This window comes from Apiospora kogelbergensis (assembly GCF_038363985.1).
Source record: "Apiospora kogelbergensis strain CBS 113332 chromosome Unknown utg000008l_segment0_segment0, whole genome shotgun sequence".
NCBI classification, from domain to species: domain Eukaryota; kingdom Fungi; phylum Ascomycota; class Sordariomycetes; order Amphisphaeriales; family Apiosporaceae; genus Apiospora; species Apiospora kogelbergensis.
The window spans coordinates 264977-286515 of record NW_027117425.1 but is presented as its reverse complement, the minus strand read 5'-3'; the positions used below and the strand labels follow the sequence as shown (position 1 = coordinate 286515).

The window sequence follows — 21539 nt, the reverse complement described above, 5'->3', positions numbered from 1 at the left end:
GGCGGGCGCACAAGGGACTCAGCTGCCGGATTGGGGGAGTCTCACTCCCCGTCCACCCCCTATTCGCGTATCTTTGTAACGGCCTCAAACCTACTCGGGAGCCGGAGGTCGCTTGCCTATTCAGCTCTTTCCACCGCGCGAGCGGGCAGCCAGCCGCTTGTCGAGATTGACGGCTAGATGGATTGATCAGTATCGCCCCCTACGACTACTACGACTACTACCACGGTAATTGCGTTCGGATTCTAGAATCGCCCACGCAAAGTCGACGGCGGCGACCCGGCACCAGTTCCCTCAACGGAGCTCGTTGACGTTCTAGTGCGGGTAGCGCCTCCGACTCAAGATCCATTCTTCTGGGTGTTAGCGGTTCGTCTGATCCGCATTTCAGCTCGTGTACCTGCTTTACGATGGTTGTGCAACGAAGAGGCCAGCCGGTGCGCTGAGCTAAGAGTCCTCGACTCCTGAATCTTGCCGACGGTGCATTGTCCATGTTCATCACTGTCGTCACTGGAACGGCTTGCAAAGGAGTCAGACAATGACGACAATGGCCCAATTCCACCTGCTCCCTATTCTAGGGATTTCACGATCGTTCAATTCAATCAATGTAGCTGCTTCGCCGCCGCAGGATATTTTTAGCTGGTTGCATAGGGCTCGCGCCGATTCATGCTGTCAGCACCCGAGAGATGGGCTCAGCCCCCTTCCAACCACCACTGCCGCTCACCTGCATTCTGTAGCGCCATCATCATCGCCCACGGAGCGAGCCTTGGGTCGACCACAATAGAACAAACGACACCGACAAGCCCGATACCCATCAAAATAGCGTAATTGTCGTCAATCAGGGTCAGCTCAGCAGCATCATACGTGCATACATATGTCATGTTCCCCAGAGTGATCGCCAGGAGTAAATTGGGCACGCGTAATGAGGAGTTTCCGACCCTTTTTGCCACGGCGGACCAACGAACCCAAAATCTGGGCCTCGTTCCGGCTCAATGCGAAAGCATGCAACTCGCGGGACTGGAATTGATTGATGAATTGATTGCTACTAACTGGCAGCCCGGGGAATGAACCCCCAATAGCGCCAACGGAGGCTCACGTCTAAACGGCACCGCGGCTCGATTGGTGCGTCGCCGCCACGCCCCTGGCCTGTCTTCCTGTCTGCCTTCCCATGTTGGATTCCCCCGCAATCCTCGGCGCACCATCGCGCTCTCTTGGGAATGCTCGTTTCGGCAGAGCACACCACGCAGGGGATGATCAGCCAGCCAATCATCACGCCACGCCAGGTCTATCTATCTATCTATCTACCAAGTATCTGCCTCAAGTCAGCTGAACTCAGACTGATTAGCACCTTGATGCATTCTTACCATATTTATTCTCTCTTTTCTTTTCAATAAGGGAGTCAAATACATTACGCCCCACAGGCTACGCGCGAGCTCCCATTGGAGCAATGTATCCCGTCGATGTTTTTTTACGATACTGTCGCAGCGAGAGTAATGTAATGGCTGCTAGCCCTTGAGCGATTCACCTTGATGGGTCTAACAAAACCCTTTGTTTCAGGGGGAGGGATCAATACGACACACGGAAAAAATAGCAAAGAAGAATTGAATCAATCCCGCAAGGACCCCTTTTTTCCACGACGCAGAAACGTTTGAATCGACTCTCCTGAATTTTCGAATCTCCCGCGGCGATCTTGGCACGTGCAGCCAATCTCCAGGCCAGAGCGTCTTTTTGGGCCAAAGACTGATTCTTTGCCGGACAAGCTGAGCGCCCAGCCAGATTCGGAGCCAGCCAGCCACTGGAACTCCCCATGCCCAGTCCCCGCCAAGCCTAGGCGAAGATGCCAAGCCTAGATTCAGAACGACCAATTCAGGGGCAAAAACTGACGACGCTCGCTTTCTCATCTTTATTGAGCCTCACGTAATTCGATTGACATGTCCGAAATGAAGTCTGATTGTCAATCAATCCATGCCAAGCAATTTCCAATAGAATAGAAAAGCCCGTATCATCCGTCTTTTGACTTTGCCTTTGCCCTGCCATCCATTCCTTCCAGCGGCTTCCGCATCGCACGATGCCTTGAATGGACGGATGCATGCACTTCACACGTCAGCTTAGAAAGACTCGCACCACGTACTTTACTCAGCGGGCTCACCACCCCACAAAGCCCACACTCCAACACGTTACTGATCGCAACGTCGGCCACTGGTGTTGGCTGATTTGCTACGTGATTGCGCGACCGACTATTCGTGCTGGGAATCTCCGGCACCCCAAACCCGCACTGTGAACACTGTGACTGATAATCGCTCCTCGCTCGACTTGTCGCTCAATCTTGGGGTCGTTTGTTTCGTTTCTCGCCAACAGATTTGTATGAACGGACCCCTTTCCCACTGCTACAGTACAATCGTGTCACCCGTCTCCGCAAAACGCAATGCAACGCAACGCAACCGCACAGGTAGCGGCTCTGAAACAACAAAGCAAACTTCCCCCTCCCCCTCCGGTCCAGAATCCGGTTCCCTTCTAGAACGAGCCTCCGGAGCGAATCATGCCTCTTTTCGCTTCTCGTCTTCTTCTCATTCCATACGAAAACCGTTCGATCGATGTCCCCGCTGACTCCTCTTTCCTGCGCAAAGTATGGCGTGCTGAGATCCAATTTGTCCGCGGGCCCGTGGTCTTGGGCCGGTAGTTCCGCTAGTCCTGGCCGGGTGTTTGAACGGGGCAGCTGTAATCGCTATCTTATCGTTCCTCATTCACCCTATCAGAGCACGTGACTTTCCACTTGGCCCTTAAGACATCAAGTCCTGGTGAATGTGAACAATCGCAACCCTTTGAGGCTCCGAGATGGGGGATAAACCTCACCTATCTCACCTATAATCCAATATATCTATCTGCTCCGAGGTTGTCAGCTCGTTCTCCCATTCCATATGATTGTGGGCGGTATGGTAATGGGGAGTCCCCTGTGTATGGTCTTTGTTGAAATTGAGCCCCTGATGGAAAGGACGATGGGGGGCCATGGGTATGGTCCTTGTTGAAGTTGAACCCCTTGTGGATGGTATGGGCTTGGGAACACATAACGTTGTCGAGGGTCTAAATCATGAACGGGTGCTCCACTCAAAGCGTCACTGTGGGCTTTGAGTGCGTGTTGCTCCAAGAGACCAAATGCACTTCTCAGATGATACTCCTTGACAAGCGACCCTGGCTCCGGTTTCTTTCCCTCTACCATCACTTTGGTCCACTCAATCGAATCGCTCGTGGCCATGGCCGTGGCACTTTCAATAGCTAAGTGAAAAGTCAGCTTCTCGTCAACAAGTGCCATCGTGAATAAATAGCCAGAATTAGGAACGTAAGAGACGTCACCTCTCCGCATCCTATGGCCGTTACAATGCAGGCCTATCGGGGTTATCGAGTTGAAATCACGGGTGCCATCGGAGAAGCTAATTCCGAGAGCCTCGAATTCGGCGACCAAGTTTCCCCACACCTTTTGAAGCTCTTCCCGTGAAAATTTATTGTAGAAGACTTGTGCATGGGTCCTGGAAACTACATCCTCGCTGAATTTACCAATTCGACGTGTCTCCAATACCATCAAGCTCTGGTTGATATCCAATGCATGATGGAATGCTGTCGACAAATTAGCAACGGCGGATGATGCTGTGTATACTGGACAGCATTGGCTTACCTCCTCTCAAGCTAAACAGCCACGAATCTTGTTCCCCGTAATTCGGCTCGTATAGCAGATCAGCATCTGTAATGTGGACTATAAATCTCCACAGGTTTGCTAATCTCATGATTTCTCTTAGATCTCGCCCAGGTTCCTTGGAGCTACCAAAAGATTCCCTTAGAGACAATGTCATCAACGGTTCTCTTGTGTGAGCAGCCATGCTTTCTGTAGTAATTTATTGGGTGAGTGAATGTTCATGTTTTTGATACTTCAATTGACCTACCTGTCGTGAGGGTTTTGCCTAGGCCCGAGTCGCCGTGTAGGATAATGGCATACCCATTCTCTTTGCTTTTTGGCATTATTAACCGTGACTTCTTCCTGCGGCTGTGGGCCTCGAAATAAAGCATCACAATATTCTTTTGGCCTTTGTAGTCATCAACGAGTGTATCGATAAGCTCGGTGTTCCACTGGGGTATTGTGAGAGCCCCCAATTGAAGTTGCTCTGTACATGGGTTAACGCTTGATTGTCCACTCTAGCAATATTGATATCTTACCCCAGGTCTGTGAATTCAGAACGAAAGCCCGGATTGTTGAAGGGAAAAGGAGGCACTGATGGTTCGTTAACGTTTCCTCAGTCTTCAAACCAGATAGATAATCCGTAAAAGTTTGGTTTCCCTGGCTGGTTTTCCTTTCCCTCGTGTGCCGTACAATCAGGTTCCGGGCATCTTGCGGACCAATGCACCATGTCCCAATCATCCATAAACACCGGAGACTCATTGGGGAACTTTTTCATGGTCTCTTGGCAGTCTACCATAACAAGAGAATCGATCTAAACCAAGTTAGTTATGCCACCATACATAGGCCATGGAGTTCATACAGCTTGTGGAGACCCAAGAGAGTTTCCGGTATATTGCCAGCATTGGGCGTTCTAGGTCAAGTTCCAGTATATTTTCCCTTTACTTATTATGCCTGCGACATCTAGGGAAACGGTCCCCTCTATCCAAAATGCGGGATGCACAACTCGCCATCTCACTAGTCTTCCCCCGACAAACTTCTCGACGTCCATGTTATAAGCGACGCGCCCAAAAGACCGTCCATTGTACTATAATTTCCAACCGGATAAACACAGTCGCGAGTATCGGCCTATACGGCCTGAAGCCATGACAACGAATGGTCCTTGATCCTCAGTGGAAACCTCCAGGGGAGCGTCTTCGGCACTAGGAAGTTTTGGAAGGCCTTCGTCCCAAATGATGGTTGTACCAGGTTTCAGAGATACCCAAGCCATATCGAACGTAAACACACCTCTCCTATTTCGTTCGACTTCCTTTTAGACCTCCGGCATAATTTCCTTATCGAGAAGGCTAATCAGAAGTTAGGTATGCTCACAAGTGGTGAGCTTTGTGCAGCATTAGGAAATCTCGATATTTGCAGCATACTCCTTCAGGTCGTCATAATGGTAAACCAACTCTGAATATGGCCATCTGAATTTGGGACACCACACTCCTAGAGCCGAGTCTAGATAGTACCGGACAACAGATCGGAAGGCGTAAATGAGAGACTTCGAGAATATCTTAAGATCTGGTTCCCTATTTGGGCTTTCCGGATCTAGGGATCGTGCAAAATTTGTCGAGGTGAAGACCTTAACGCCATCATGGTCTCTGGTAGTTGTTGTGGCCAGGAGAAGATCATGTGAATACGAATGTGTCACAGAATGGGAACTGTCCAAGTTGGAGTTGGATGGCACTGAATTCGGGCTTGTTAGACGCTTTGGCTTTATCGGATGTGTTTGACTCATCTAACGTCTTGGTATTTCCTGGGGTTTAAGGTCCGGTATGTTGGCGAAGTCTGGCGACAACGCTCGGGGATGAGAAGGCTCAGGCAGAATGACAGAAGATACCCCAAGACGCTCTTTGATGTCATCAATAACATCCAAGAGTGGAACGATGTGCCCGGCACCAAATATATCAGTAGCAACTAGATGGCCATATACTAGGCCAGAATCCTGATTGATAACCCACGATCCGGAATCGCCATATGTGATTACTAGCTATTATTAGTACCATTTAAGCCGTAAAAGTGTAGTCGAGAACACGCTGTCGTATATCCCGGGTTTAGCCCCCCTTCTTAATTTAGTATTATGCTATTGTGCCCCTTACCCTTGCTACTTAATATATATATAAAATTATACTCTTATAAAATCCCCTTTATATATTTTTAATTTTCTTTTTCTTTCTTTTTTATATAATTAATTATATAAATATATATATTTAACTTAAAGCTTTATATATTTCTTACTTAACGTTTTTATTTCTTTATAACCTTAAATTTATAATAATATATTATTACTTTTACTTTTTATTAAAAGATTATCTTTTTTTAAACTTTTATTTATAATAGTAATTTTTATTTTATTTTATTTTAACCTTTATTAAGAATATAGATATTAATAAAAACTTTATTAATACTTATACTTTAATCCTTTTTAAAATCTATTTATATATTAAATAACATTCTCTTTATTAACGTTATAATATACTTTACTTTATCCCTTTTTATAACTTTAAAGATAACGGGATTACTATATTAGTATTATAATTAAATATATAACCTTTATTCTAGATAAATAGCTTTTTATTCTTATCTTATTTAATTATACCTATAATATTAAGTACGTTATTTATATAATATCTAGAATATAGTTAAAAATGTAACCTTAATTCTAAATTTCTACCCCTTTTACTAGAATTCCTTTATATTATATTAATAAGCTTTCTTTTATCTTAGCCGAGGTATTATTTAAACTTTTAATTAATTATTCCTAAGTATTATAAAAGAGGAAAGAGGTTATATTTAATATTATAGCTTTCTAACGGTTATGTAACGAACGGCTATCGGGTGTCCAAAGAAACCTAGTAGGCGTACTGGGGTTTATGTTGGCTTAGACGAGAGAGTACTTGAACGTGCAGAAGACTCCGTCTTCTGATACAATGGGCAATATCCCTTAACTGATCGTAGAACTTTGACTGAGGGTGCAATAGGTCGTTAAGGCAATGTGCCTCACCAATGGGTAAGATTGATGCTTAGATTGATCACTGAAGTAGAGAGTGTCTATATGAAATACATAGGAAACGTTCGTGGTTATATATCCAATCTCTCCTTCACTGATTCTCCTTGGATCACGCTGTCGGTTGGTGATCCTGTCCGCTGGCTCACTTGGATCACCGTGATCCCGTCGCTCCAGACTCGCTGGGAGCGTCGTGATCCGGTCGCTCCTCATCACGTGACTTGGGTGCACTGTCCATTGCGTGCTAGCCTTCCGGTGCTGTCTCCGTTCGTACTACCCCCTGGGTACTGTCTAGCCGTGCCGTCGCTTCGGGCATTGGTCGTCGTGCTGGTGGTTGTTTCGGGACGATGGCTTCTCGGCGGGTCTTGTCATTGTAAGCGCTGTCCCGTGGGGTACGTACCCGGGTTATCGTAGTTCCGTGCCGGATGACGGGTACTGGCCGCAGGGTTGGGTCGGGTCGTAACACTATCCTCCCTCCCCTACTTGCTTTGTCCCCAAAGCAGTTTGGTCATAAGTACTGGGTCGTGCCGCCGTGTCGGAGTGTTGTAAGTTTCTTCCCTTCTTTGTTTTTATTGTGATGTGCGCTCATCATGCCAGATCGTATTGAAAAATCGAAATCCAAGAAGACTCGCGAGCGGTCTTCTCTTCAGGAATATATTGCTCTCAACGGTCGTACTGCCGATATGCCTTGTTCTTACTGCTTTAAGAACAAGAAGAAGAACTGCAAGATCGCGGAGCGTTCTTCTCGTTGTGAGGAGTGCGTCAGTCGTGGGCGTCCTTGTGACGGGGTCTTGGTGGCTTCTTCTCTAGAGAAGGTGCTAGCTCAGCAACGGAAGCTGGACGAAGACGAGGAGGAGGCGAGCGAAAAACTCTTGTCGCTTCATACCGAGCTGGCGAGGCTGCAGTCCCAGCTGGCCGAGGCGGCTGGTCGTTTGTCGCGCATCCGGAAGATTCGACGCAAGGTGAAAGAGCGTGGCGCTGATTTGTTTGAGCGCGGAATGCAGGAGTTGGACACTGAGGACGAAGTTTTGCTTGCTCTGGATGGCCACGAGGGGTGCCTTGTTGGCGACCTTCAGCACATGGGCGTTCCGGCTAACGTGGACTGGTCGGCCCTTGGTCTAGGCGACCTTGGTGACCTTGGTCCGTTGGTCGAGGGCCCTTCTGTTCGAACTCCCGAAGTTCCTCAGCGGCGTTCGCCAGGTGTTTCTTAGGTTCCCAGGTGTTATCTTCTGGTGGGTAGCCTTTCCACTGGACGAGGTACTGGAGGCCTCGTCCCTTCTTTCGTTTGCCGATAATCTTTTCGACTTCATACTCGTGCTGATCTGTTTCGACTTCTAGCTGTGTGTCGGTTTTCGAGTTTTTGGGGGCTGGTTCGAGTAGTGAAATATGAAATATGGGGTGTATCCGCATTGTCTTGGGTAGTGATAGTCGATAGTTGGTTTCTGAAATGACTTCTGCGATTTTGAATGGTCCGATCTTTTTGAAGTCTAGTTTGTCGCTGGGTCGCTTAGTTTTGATGTTGCGTCGTAGGAGGTAAACTTTTTCTCCCTCTCCAAAGGTTGGTCCCTTCAACCTTGTTTTGTTGGCGTATTTCTTCATTCGTTCCTGAAGAAAGGTGAGGTCTTGTTGCAGAGCAGTCTGTAGTTCTTTCAGTTTCTCGACTTGTATGGTCGCGACTGGTGCTAGCTCTCCTTCCAGGGGTTGTCTGGTGATCTCTGGGTCGTACCCGTAGTTCGCTCGAAATGGTGAAATGCGCGTGGTTTCGTTGTCTGCGCTGTTGTACGCAAACTGCGCCATGGGTAGCAACGTTACCCAATTGTCTTGCTCATGGTTGACGTAGCATCGTAGGTACTGTTCCAGGGTCTGGTTCATGCGTTCGGTTTGTCCGTCTGTTTGGGGGGTGATAGGCTGTGGATAGTTTGTGCTTCACGCCTAGCTGTGCCATGAGTGACTTCCAGAACTTGGCGGTGAACAGCTTATCTCGATCGGAAATGACCGTTTCCGGTAGCCCGTGCTGGCTGACGATGGTTCTGAGGAATGTGTATGCAAGGTCGCTGGTGTCACTGGACTCCTTGTACGGGAGGAAGTAGGTATACTTCGTGAGTTTGTCCGTGATTACCAGTATACTGTCGTATTCGACCTTAGTCAATGGTTCTGTTGACAGGGGTAGCTTGACGACGAAGTCAAGTGCGATGGTTTTCCACGCCCTGTCTGGTGGTGGTATGGGTTGCAGTTCCCCATATGGTCGGTGTCGTGCGGCCTTGGCTTTGTTGCAAAGGTCGCATTCGCTGATGGCCTTTGTGACCTGGTCTTTCAACTTCTCGCAGTTGAACAGCCGTGTGATCCGTTTCCACGTCTTGAACACTCCCTGGTGTCCGTGCGCGGGGTGTGCGTGGAATTCCTGGATGAATTCCTGCTGGTGTTGTTCGGGGATGAGGATCTTGCCTTGATAGTATACTAGCCCGTTTCTCGATACTCCGTACGGTGGTCGTAGGGTGGCTGTGTCCATCTGCTCGTGGCATCCCCTGAAGCGCGCAACCCACTTGTCGTCATGCTGGACGTGGTTGGTTGTATGTAGGTGTCGTGATGGTACGAGGTTGCCATCGTTATCCTGCATGAGGATAGTCCGGGTCTCTGGCGGGACTTCCTCTTGATGGTCTGGTCGTCGGCTTAGGGCATCGGCCCTTCCGTTCTCGCTACCCTTGCGGTAAGTGATGACGAAGTTGAATTCTGATAGAAATTCGGACCATCGTACTTGTCGTTTGTTCAGCTCCTTTGTGGTGGTGAACGTGGTGAGGTTTTTATGGTCGGTGTAGACCTTCACAGGGTCTTTCGTTCCGCTGAGGTAGTGTCTCCATTCTTCGAAGGCTTTGATAATGGCCATTAGCTCTTTATCGTGTATCTGGTAGTTGAGCTCTGGTCCATTCAATTTCTTCGAGAAGAATGCGACGGGGTGCAATTTCCCGTTGTCGTCTCGCTGGCTCAGCTGGCCTCCGATCGCATAGTCCGATGCGTCGGTTTCGACTTCGAAGGGTTTCGCGGGGTCTGCCACGCGAAGCACTGGTTCGTTGACGATCCGTTCTTTTATGGCTTGGAAGGCTTCTGCTTCCTTATCGGTCCATCGGAATGGTTCGTCCTTCTTCGTCAGGTTCGTCAAGGGTGTCGCTAACCTGCCAAATCCGGGGACAAATATCCGGTAATAGTTGGCTAGTCCTAAGAAGGATCTGACTTCGGTAGCGCTTGTGGGCGTGGGCCACTCCTTGACTGCTGTGATTTTCGAAGGTTCCATTCGGATCTCACCGGGGGACACGACGTATCCCACGAATGTGACCGTTGTCTTGTGGAACTCGCTCTTCTCTGGGTTGACCAGTAGATCTGCGTCTCGTAGCTTCTGGAGTACTAGCTTTACGTGTTCTCGGTGTTGTTCCTCATTCTCGGAGTAGATTAGGATGTCGTCGAGGTAGACCACGACAAACTTGTCGAGGTATTCTCGTAGGACGTGGTTGATCATCGCTTGAAAGCTAGCCGGGGCGTTCGTCAGGCCGAACGGCATTGCTTGGTACTCGAAATGGCCATACTTGGTTCGGAACGCGGTTTTCCATTCTTCTCCTTCCTTTATGCGGATCAGGTTGTACGCATTGGGTAGATCAAGTGCTGTAAAGATCTTGGCGCGCAGCAGCTTGTCTCGTAGATCGCTGATCAAAGGCAGGGGGTACCGGTTCTTGATGGTGATTTCGTTGAGCTTGCGGTAGTCGATGCACATGCGCCACTTAGGTTTCCCGTCTTTGCTCTTTTTTGGTACGAAGAGGATGGGGAAGCCTGCTGGCGATGTCGAGGGTCGTATGACTCCTTTCTCGAGGTTCTCCGTGATGTACTCCTTCAGGACTGCTTCGTGCTCCTGGTTGAGTTTGTATATGGGCATGAATGGGGGTTCCTTCCCATCCTTGAGGGGTATCTCATGATCCCACCGTGTGTGAGGCGGTAAGCCTGTCTTCAGTTTCCCACTAAAGAGGTCTTCGAATTGCCGGTACTCTTCTGGTACTGTTGTTGTAACATCCGGCTTTGGCTCCTTGGCGATGACATATGCTCTAAGGACCTTAGGTTTGCTGGGGGATCGCTTTCTGGATCGCTGCCCTTCGACTAAACCTCTTCCTGGCGTATCCCACTGAAGTTGGCCTGTCCTCCAGTTGACTCTGGGATTGCTCACCCGCAACCAGGGTATCCCCAAAATCACGTCGTATCCTGCGACGTCCGTGATGTCACACGTGATTCGTTCATGACGTCCTCCGATGTTGACCGAAAGGTTCGCGACTTCCCTTCGGATTTCTCCATCTTCGTACGTCATGAGTCCTCCATCGACGGTCCTGAGTCGGTATGGGGCGTCCTTTTCTTGCCAGTTCAACTGCAGGCTGTTGACGATTCGTGGTGAAATGTAGTTTCCTTGCGCTCCGCTATCGAGTAGCGCTCTGATGGTGACTCCTTTGATGTCTACCAACAGTACGATGTGCTCGTGGATGTCTTGTCCATCCGCTGTGGCACACAGGGACCTGTCTTGTCCCGTCGGGTGTTGTCCCACTACAGCCGGCGGTACTCGTTCCCGATTGTTGCCTTCTGCGACCGGGGTTTCCTTGCATCCCTTGTTGTCGGCGCAGAGTCGCTCGCTGGGCTAAGGTGAGCGTGGGCGTCGATGAGTACGCTGGTGGTGGTGTAGGTTCTGGTCCGGTGATTCTCGCTGGTCCTTGTGTCTGGGACTCGGGTTCACGGATGAACCTTAATTCGTTTCTTCTCCAATGTAGGAGGGTGACTTCTCCGTTGTCGTTGATCCGGCTTCCCACATGACGGTCGGTTGTGACGGTTCGTCCCTCGGTGGTGAGGAAGTTGCGGTTTCGGAGGTCCTCGGTCTCATCGGGCCGCTGGTCGTACGTCTCGTAGACGTTGAAAGGCGCAGTAGTCATCCTCGGGGTGTATTGTGGTTCGCGAGGGCCATTGGTCTGCAGCCTTCTCAGGGCTCTGGGCTTTTCCCATGCATGGACGAGGCATCGGTCCTCCCTGCAAAGGGTCCAATCTTGGCCCTGCAGGTGGCACCGTCGTGGCCACTGAGGATCTTCTTGTACCAACAGGTACGCGCGTCGTCCATCGGGTATAGTTGTCTTGATCTTTCCAATCAGATGATCTGGGTGTGGTTGTGGGATCGGCCTTCTGCCAATCCTTCGCGGGAACCAATCGTTCTCGAGTTTTTCCGCGAGTTGCTCCGTGCATGCGTCATGGATGCACGAGATCCATGAGAGGGTGAAATGGGCTTCGTCGGTAGGGGCGATTCGGCGATCATCGCCTACCGCGTAGTTGCCCTTGATTCCTTGTCCAAACCCGTACATGATAAGGGTTTGTCGTAGCTTCCTAGAGTCAGGGGACGGGGTGCCAGGAATGGCAAGCCATCCGTCCTCTTCCAGGTCTCGGGGCTTTGCGATTTCTTCGACGAGGTCGTTCATGGGCATGCCAACGAGTTGCTCGTGGCCCATGGGTTCTCCTACCTCGGATTCTTCGCTGGTTGAGTCGTAACCCGTGAGTTCAGTGGTGAGTTCCTGTCGGGTCATGGCGAGTTCTCGCGTCGCCTTGCCCTTGCTCTTCGGGGGCTTGGGAAACCATCCGGTTCCCTCTTTATCCGCCAGGTGGGTGTTGCAACCGTCATCGTAGCAGGCTGTCCAGGATAGGCTGCCGTGTGGCACGTCGGGCGTGTTGTTGGCGCTCCTTCCGTTAATAGCTGCTGGGGCTGGTTCTCCACTGGTGGCGTTGACGTGTCGTCCTTCGGGGACTTGTCGGAATGCCTTCTTCGGGCTGCGGCAGTCGCGGGCGAAGTGCCCGTCCTTTCCACAGTTGTAGCAGGTGACCTTCTTTCGGCCATCCTTGCCATCCCGTTGGGTGGCGTCGAGGTCCATGGGTCCGCTGTGGGATCCATAGGACGTCTTTTTCCATGTCCTCTGGACAGGTCGTCCGTGGTTGGCTCGAGGTTTGTTGTCTGCTCGCGGGGCGCGGTTGCCCTGCTTCTCGAGTCGTCGTTCGTACAGGCGGTTGTCAATCTTGACTACCTTTTCCCACGTACTTGTCGAAGTCGTCGGGGCGGTCTTCCCGGCTGACTTCGTCTTTGACGTCTTCTCGCAGTCCTGCGTAGAAGAGTGTCATCAAGGCATCGTCATCGCTCCACTCCGTTCGAGAGGATACTTGCTTGAACTTGGCTGCATATGCAGAGGCCGATCCCTTCTGCTTGAGTTGCATGAGTTGTCGTTCAGCGGTCCGGGCCTCGTCGGGGTTCCCGAACGTAGCCTTCAGCTTGTTTTCGAAACTGGTGTAGTGACGGAAGATGGTGCGCGTGTAGTCTTCTTGTTCATCTTCAAGGGGGTTGTCGAGGAAGTTTCGCATGATGGGCTCAAACCATGCGAGGGCGTCTCCCTTGAGGTAACCGGCGGCGCACAGAATTCTGTCTGGCTCGGACTCGAATTCTTCGGCGTAGTGTCGTAGGTACGCTTTCATCTGGGTTAGGAATCCGTGGACGGTTCCTTCCTTCCCGTCGTAGGTCTGGGGAGGTGCCAGCCTATGCCCAGGGCGTCGAACGCTGCGAGGGGGCATAGCCGTGACCTGGTCCGTAAGTTGTTCATTGTCGGCGGCGAGTTCGTTGATCCGTTCCTGAAGTTGTCGGATCATGGCGAGGACGTCGGGTCCTCCCGTAGGGTTGCTCGGGTTGCCCTGTCGAGGGGTTCCGCCGTTGGTTGGGACCTGGGATGCCATGATGTTCCTGTGGGATATTGCTCAGGGGTCCAGGTAGTGACTCGCAAGAACAAGAGTGATCAAAATGTAACGAACGGCTATCGGGTGTCCAAAGAAACCTAGTAGGCGTACTGGGGTTTATGTTGGCTTAGACGAGAGAGTACTTGAACGTGCAGAAGACTCCGTCTTCTGATACAATGGGCAATATCCCTTAACTGATCGTAGAACTTTGACTGAGGGTGCAATAGGTCGTTAAGGCAATGTGCCTCACCAATGGGTAAGATTGATGCTTAGATTGATCACTGAAGTAGAGAGTGTCTATATGAAATACATAGGAAACGTTCGTGGTTATATATCCAATCTCTCCTTCACTGATTCTCCTTGGATCACGCTGTCGGTTGGTGATCCTGTCCGCTGGCTCACTTGGATCACCGTGATCCCGTCGCTCCAGACTCGCTGGGAGCGTCGTGATCCGGTCGCTCCTCATCACGTGACTTGGGTGCACTGTCCATTGCGTGCTAGCCTTCCGGTGCTGTCTCCGTTCGTACTACCCCCTGGGTACTGTCTAGCCGTGCCGTCGCTTCGGGCATTGGTCGTCGTGCTGGTGGTTGTTTCGGGACGATGGCTTCTCGGCGGGTCTTGTCATTGTAAGCGCTGTCCCGTGGGGTACGTACCCGGGTTATCGTAGTTCCGTGCCGGATGACGGGTACTGGCCGCAGGGTTGGGTCGGGTCGTAACAGTTTAGTAAAAACTTATTAAACTTAAATAACTAAGTAATAATTAATAAAATAATAAAGTAACTTTTATAAAACCTTTATCTATAGTTTAAAGTAAGTTATTATTTATAAATAAGTATTAAAAAGCAAAAGGCTATTATAAGAATCTAATTAAATAACCTGTTACGACCCGACCCAACCCTGCGGCCAGTACCCGTCATCCGGCACGGAACTACGATAACCCGGGTACGTACCCCACGGGACAGCGCTTACAATGACAAGACCCGCCGAGAAGCCATCGTCCCGAAACAACCACCAGCACGACGACCAATGCCCGAAGCGACGGCACGGCTAGACAGTACCCAGGGGGTAGTACGAACGGAGACAGCACCGGAAGGCTAGCACGCAATGGACAGTGCACCCAAGTCACGTGATGAGGAGCGACCGGATCACGACGCTCCCAGCGAGTCTGGAGCGACGGGATCACGGTGATCCAAGTGAGCCAGCGGACAGGATCACCAACCGACAGCGTGATCCAAGGAGAATCAGTGAAGGAGAGATTGGATATATAACCACGAACGTTTCCTATGTATTTCATATAGACACTCTCTACTTCAGTGATCAATCTAAGCATCAATCTTACCCATTGGTGAGGCACATTGCCTTAACGACCTATTGCACCCTCAGTCAAAGTTCTACGATCAGTTAAGGGATATTGCCCATTGTATCAGAAGACGGAGTCTTCTGCACGTTCAAGTACTCTCTCGTCTAAGCCAACATAAACCCCAGTACGCCTACTAGGTTTCTTTGGACACCCGATAGCCGTTCGTTACATAAACTTAAGTTATTAATTATTATCCTATATAAAGAATAAGTTAAAGGATAATTCATAATAAGCTATTTATATACCCTATATAGCTTATAAAGGTAAGAGATAAATAAGATTCTAGATATTATAAGGGATAAATTACTTACTTTTTAATATATATAATCTCTAGTAATTCTAAATATTATTAAAATTAGAAATTATTTAAAGTATTAATATAGGTATTTATAATATATTAAATAATCTTTTTTAAATTTAATAATAATTATTATATTTTAATTAATAACTTAATTATATAAGTACTTTATACTTCTTTAATTAACCCTTTAATTAATATATATATATATATATAATATATATATTACTATATTATTATATATATAATAATTATTATTATATTCTATATTTAAAGATTAATTAAATTCTAATATTATTTATAAATTATATACGTTATTTAATTATTAATTAATTAAATACCGAGTTATATATTAGATTACTTATATATATAAATATATTATTTACCTTCTCACCTTAATCATCCCTTATTTATTAGAATTTAAAGAGCGATATATTTATTATTAATTCGATTAGTTAAATAATAGGATTTAAAGTTAATATACTATCTAGAAAGTATCTTTATATATTAAAGGCAGAGCCTTATAGCTATCATTACTTTAATATAAGTTTATATTAACTTAAGTCCGCGGAGAAAGGATCTTATATATAGTTATATAAGGTGGTGTCTAGAGTTAGATACATAATCTAATATTAATTAAATGACATACTTCTTATAAAATGAAGAGGCTTGGTTACGAACTCACTGGTATCGTACTAAGTCGAATTGAGAGGATATTCCCGAAGTCGGCTCCTATTTAGAAAGCCGGCAATTAATATATAATAGGAAGGAGCCGTAATGTGGCTGGACCCAATGACAGTGCAATGTACTTGGAGATGGTAGAAGTGATTCCCCCGTTTGATAATTGATAAGAAACCTGCCGACTAAGCGGATGACTCAAAGAGTCGCGGTTACATAGATGATACGCTGACTAGGAGAGGCGTTAGGGGCCACTATTACGGTGATATATGAATTTCCTGCGGGCTTTTGGGGTCGTCTGAAAATGCGACCTAATACAAATGATTTCGGAGACCGACGTATATATCATGGCCCAGCAGTGGCTACCCATACCCCTCTGTTAAAACAGGCTCACTGTTAGGTTGGGAGCCCGAGAATTTGCGAGTATCTACTCTCGCTAATTGCCCATAACGATGGCCAAGGCATTCTAAATGCAAAGCCCTGTTCTGGGATCGTCCAGCTGAGAATATGGACCTAGCCCTCAAGGCAATGCAAAATGAGGTTTCCGGTATCTGGCGCCATAGTGCACAAACCCTATTGTCGGAAATGGTCTGATCAATGGGGTTGATTGCTCATCTCCTCGGCGTGAAATTCAGGATATGGATGGGCGTCGGCTGGGCCACCCACTTCACTGTAGCCCTGACAAGAACCACAGTGTTCCTCATCACTCGACACCCAGCCTGGCTGATGCTCTTAGTAACCTATCGCCGTTATCGGCTTCGGAGATAACCCCAGTACCGTCAATAAAGAGCAGCCAAACTTCATATTTATATGGTGTTCTTTCCAGCACCGCCCTCAAAAAACTGATTACCTTTCATTATTATCAATTTACCTTCTTTCCTAATAAGGGCAGAAGGCCATTCCCTATATAACTTGAATTGCTTGTGGAATGTGAAAACTCGGCACTCATCGCCTTTGAGCAAATGTCACCCCTCTTCGCCCGGAAACGCGACGCCTAGCAGAGCGGTAAATTGTTCACTTCGAGCTCGCCAATCTCGCAAGACCCATTTCGCCAGCCCCGATAGTGGCCTGGGCAGACTGAATGTTAGCAATATCTTGGAGAGACAAACGATATCAGCAGTCCGGCATCTGATTAATCCCTTTTATTACCTCCTCTGGGCTCATTAACCAAGTATTAATATTTGCGGCCCGCCCTCTATTAAGTGCGTCGCCGCTGCATACATGTGTATCTTTCCCACGCCCCTTCGATACGCAACCCCACGATCGTCGTACTCTAGTAGCATGACATTATAGAGACAGGGGCACTCTGAATCTATATGGTATTTGGGGTGGAAAAAGAACTTGCGACTCTCCGTCTGCTCTGCCACGGACTGGCGGCTGCACGAGAGCAACAGCAGCTCGCATTCTCTTCCCACTCGGACAGGATTACGGCGTTGGTGTTCGTGTTCCTGGTATGGGTCATCCGTGAAAAATGACCCACTCGGCTGGCCTTCCTGGGCTTTATACGCAGCTGCCCATGTGCGGTCCGCCGAGACTATTATCCCACATACTTCACCTTCTCGATCAACGACAATAAAGCCCGGCACTTGGCCTGTGTAAGCGTGGGGCGGCACCCAACTGCCGATGGGCACTTCATTGACACTCAACCGTAGCTGAACGCGCCAACACCAGCAAATGAGATGCTGGGGCCCGAGACGGTTTATGCGGGCGGCAAGCAACCCCCTTGCGAAGTCGCTGAGGGGGTCCCCATGGTCCCCCACCGTCTTCAGCTCCCCGTCTACCGCGCGCCACCACTGTACCATTGGGTGACAGCCTCCCCTGTCACCCATATTTGAAAGATCCTCCTCATAGCTGACACTACCTACCCACCCAGCCCAGCTCCAGCTAGGATAATCATGAAGCTCATCCGGGCGGCAAAAGCCGCATTCCATGATGTAGCAGGGACTCGGTTTACGGCGCCTTAGCTGACTGATCGGACACCACAGCAGGGCATCATCGAACTTGTAAATAGCCAAGCCGAACAGAAACCCATAGCCCTCGAGATATGGGTTGAGCTCCGATGCAATTCCCTTGAAGGCTTCAAGTATGTCCGTTTCGTATGTTAGGTTCCGGTTCGTATATGCGCTGACAAGCCTGGAATATTCTGAAAATCTGTCCTTACTGGTCATGCTCCGCAAGAAGTCGTCATTGACCAGGAAATCAACAGCGCCCTGTCGCACCAGTGCCTTTGCGGGATGTTTCTCGCGCTGCGGCGCAACTTCGGCCTGCACGTCCTCGCAACGGGCATCAATGCCGCAACGGAAGAACATTTGGTAATCGGTGAAAATTAGGCAGCGTGCCGAGAGGATCCCCTCTTGGTAGGTCCAGCCACGTGTTGCCCAAACGCTCGCCATTATAGCATCGTTGTACGATGGGAGGGCTGTTACAATGCTCAAGCCTTCCAGTTGAGCCGTTTGTTGCGCTGTGAGCCTTGATATTCCATTGACTCCAGGTATACCATAGTCTTCAGAGGGCTTAGTCGCAGTTGCGACAACAATAGTGAACAAGGACAGCCCATATACTTTGTCCATATCTTTGATAAGTCGCATCTTGTCCGCCTCGTCGTCCTGGCAAATGCAGAGGGCATCCACCCAAAGGTACTTTTGTCCCAGCTTACCGGATACCTCCATGGAGTCGAGTATGACTCTCGGAAGCATATTTTTGATCTTGGCAAGAGATCCAACAGAGTGAAGCTCGCTTTTGTTGCCTTTGACATACTTGAAGCTTTTATGCCACGGCCACACATAGCTGAGCGCTACGTAGGCTGTGGTATCCCAAAGAACCTCCACGAGGCATTTCTTCTCCAGGTCTACCACAGTGAGTTGACGCCCAGCCTGCAAATTCCGTCTGATAGGTTCTTCTCCTTTTCGTGTTGCCCGACCACAAGAGTGTGATTCAATACACTCAGCAATCCACTTCCGCGCCAGGGACATGTTTGCATGCCCGGAATCTATGAGCCGTCCATAGAATAATGGACTTCTTCTGTAATGCAGAGCGTCTTGATACTGTATCCGAAGCTTAGTCTGCCCACGGAAGGTGCTGCCTGGACCTTGCAGAAGCGTGGCGACCAACTCATAGACCCTGTCTTGTCGCAGGTCGGCTATCGGATGCACGGCAATCTTGTTCCACAACATCACGAAGCAGTTCGCGTCGTCTCTCATCCGTCTAGGCGCTGCCAGGTCTTCTCCCAGCTCGAAAGCGGCGGTCAAGAGGCGGCATAGGTCGCACGTGGTACACGAGGCCATGGAGCGAAAGGCCCCAAGATGCATCCTTCTTCCGTGTCCATGCAGAAAAAGATTCTTGAATTGTATCTCCTCGCAGGCCTCGCAGATGTTCGTGCCTGGAACGGGGCCATGAGAGAGAACTTCGCTGGCGGTTGGCGGCAGGATGGGCGTATATTTAACGCTATGGCTTCCACAGCCAGATTCAGGGAAGAGCAATCTCGAATGCTTGTTTGAGAAGTCATCAATGTTGGTAGCCATACTGCAATCCGAATACTGCACCAAACTCTTATCCAACCTGAAAGCCCTCCGGCGACCCGCATCATCCCCGACCCTGTTTCCGATCAGGGTCCTTGCCTCCTGGCGAGAATTCATGGTGAATAGCTTGGCGCTAGTCTGCACAAGACAAGGGAATAATTAGATAGAGAGAGGATAAAAAAGTGAATACGAAGCTGTTGAACTGATTAACTAGGCAGGGTGTATCTAGGAGGTAAACGAAGGGGTGACTTGGACGTGCTTGTACACCTCTCAGCCTACCTTAGAAGTAGCAGGTTAACACCTTAAGTACTGAGTACTTTGGCAGACCAAGTCAGATGTGGGTACCCAATTTGTCATTATGTAACAGGGCGCAGTGACTAACGATCGGCGTGAATGACCGCGATTACTGGTCCTGAGGTGGCCATGTAAGACGTGCATCATGCACTGCGCCTTGTAGGCAGACTTTCTCTGTTCACCCGGTTCGCGCGGTTTGGCCGCCTCAGCAATACTTTATTTCCCGACGCCCTTGTCCCTCCTCCTTCTCAAAACTTGAATATCTGCCGTCCCAGGTTCACATTGCGCCGTACCTCCTTCCATTCCCATCACTACCAAAGAAACTCTCAACTCTGCAATTCCTGATCATCATGCCTGTCACTATTTCCGTCGTGAATCATGACGCCCAAAGCTGGGCGCCCGATCGAATTGATACCTCGGAAGCCCTCCTGGAGAAGTGTAGCCCCCGCTCCTATGAGCACTGTCAGCGTATCATACAAGACTCATTCCGTCGTCGTGACCTTCGCGAGAGCCACATCAGTGCCTCCGAGAATGGCCTCATCTGGTATGTCACTCCGAGCACTTCAATATATTAATCGCTTCAGTTTATTCAAGACTAATAAACACCCAGGGCAGCCTACCACGCCTATAGCACTCATCACCATCTGGTCTTGCGTCCCGAGGATATCTGGTTCGCTGTCCTCACGCAACTGAGCTTCTATATTAATGCGCATGCCGAAGACCTCCGCTCTTTATTCGTGGTGCATGAGGGCCAAAAAAAGCTCACGGTGGTAGACTATAACTCTGTTGACTGTGCCGACTTCGGTCGAATGGCTCAGGAGATGACCAACCGAATTCAGGAAAACGTGATCGACCCAGGCCTTCGCGACTGGGTCCTCCCGTCCTTCAGTACCACCACAGACACCGACAAAGTTGTAGGCTCAGTCCTCTTCATGGGTGCCATGCAGAAATACTTTTCGTTTAGTATGTGTATGTTGTGCGGCATCCCGTCCGTCACGCTTATGGGCGAGATAGACGACTGGAAGGATATTCTTGCACGGCTTGACAAAATTGACCAAATGGGTGCCGAGCCCGCACACTTTGCCACCATGGTGCGTGCTGTCGTACGCATGTTTGTGCGTTCGTTCGAGGAGCCGGCCGCGGCCGTGGTTGTGGACTTCTGGAATAAGATCGCACACCGTGTGGCCGGTGGTAGTGGGCCAACTTACATGTCGGGTTGGATCACAGCCTTTTGCTTCTGGGATGAAAATGGACAACCCAAGCGGCACAGTCAGGGAATTTCGCGCGATGACAGCAACGCTGAGAAAGAGTTTCCGTATAGCGTGTGCTTCACACGGGTGGACATTAGCAAGATCCCTTCTGGCTTCGCGTCCTTGCCCGTAACGGTGGATGATAATGGTGATAAATTCAAGGCGACCATGGTGGCAGGGTCAGTGGCAATTCAAGCATCTCCCTCGGGAATTCTCAATACCCTGCAGCCTTTGTCTGGTTGGTGGATATATGAGGATAGGAGCCCTATCGCCACATCGCCAACCTCATCGCCGCCTCCAGTAATGTGGTGCGCACCAGCAGCTTTGGGGCTAACTGGCCGAACCCCACATGAGACCCATTTTACTTTTTGAGCTCCACAGCCGAACCCTCTAAAAGCCGGCACAACGATCGATTAGCTAGAATTCCCTTCTTTCCTCCTTTATTAAAAATTCAATCTATTTAGGCACTATTGCAGCTTTACCTCTTAGGAGCCTGATCTCGTAACTCCTCCCCCTCTTCTTAAAGTAACTTAATAAAGCTTTATACACATTTATTACTTTTTACTAAAATATACCTCTAAATACTATATAATATTATAAGCTTTTAACTAATATATTAACCCTTTTATAATATTAGAAATTATATATA

The 21539-nt window shown here is 49.1% G+C and overlaps 4 protein-coding genes across 4 annotated transcripts; 2 read left to right on the top strand and 2 right to left on the bottom strand.

Annotated features, from left to right (window-relative positions):
- Positions 1–7300: 7300 nt before the first annotated feature.
- PG998_012014 (uncharacterized protein) lies at positions 7301–7921 on the top strand (the record flags this gene model as incomplete). Its single annotated transcript, XM_066878830.1, has 1 exon — positions 7301–7921. The coding sequence occupies one exon, from the start codon at positions 7301–7303 to the stop codon at positions 7919–7921; it is 621 nt and encodes a 206-aa protein (XP_066725214.1).
- A 3455-nt stretch (positions 7922–11376) lies between these two features.
- Positions 11377–12304, bottom strand: PG998_012013 (uncharacterized protein; the record flags this gene model as incomplete). The annotated part of the gene is made up of 2 exons (XM_066878829.1): positions 11377–11406; positions 11546–12304. 2 exons carry the CDS (start codon positions 12302–12304, stop codon positions 11377–11379), a joined length of 789 nt encoding a protein of 262 aa, XP_066725213.1.
- A 4687-nt stretch (positions 12305–16991) lies between these two features.
- PG998_012012 (uncharacterized protein) lies at positions 16992–19463 on the bottom strand (the record flags this gene model as incomplete). Its single annotated transcript, XM_066878828.1, has 1 exon — positions 16992–19463. The coding sequence occupies one exon, from the start codon at positions 19461–19463 to the stop codon at positions 16992–16994; it is 2472 nt and encodes an 823-aa protein (XP_066725212.1).
- A 527-nt stretch (positions 19464–19990) lies between these two features.
- On the top strand, positions 19991–21262 carry PG998_012011 (uncharacterized protein; the record flags this gene model as incomplete). The annotated part of the gene is made up of 2 exons (XM_066878827.1): positions 19991–20184; positions 20251–21262. The coding sequence occupies 2 exons, from the start codon at positions 19991–19993 to the stop codon at positions 21260–21262; spliced, it is 1206 nt and encodes a 401-aa protein (XP_066725211.1).
- Positions 21263–21539: the final 277 nt, after the last annotated feature.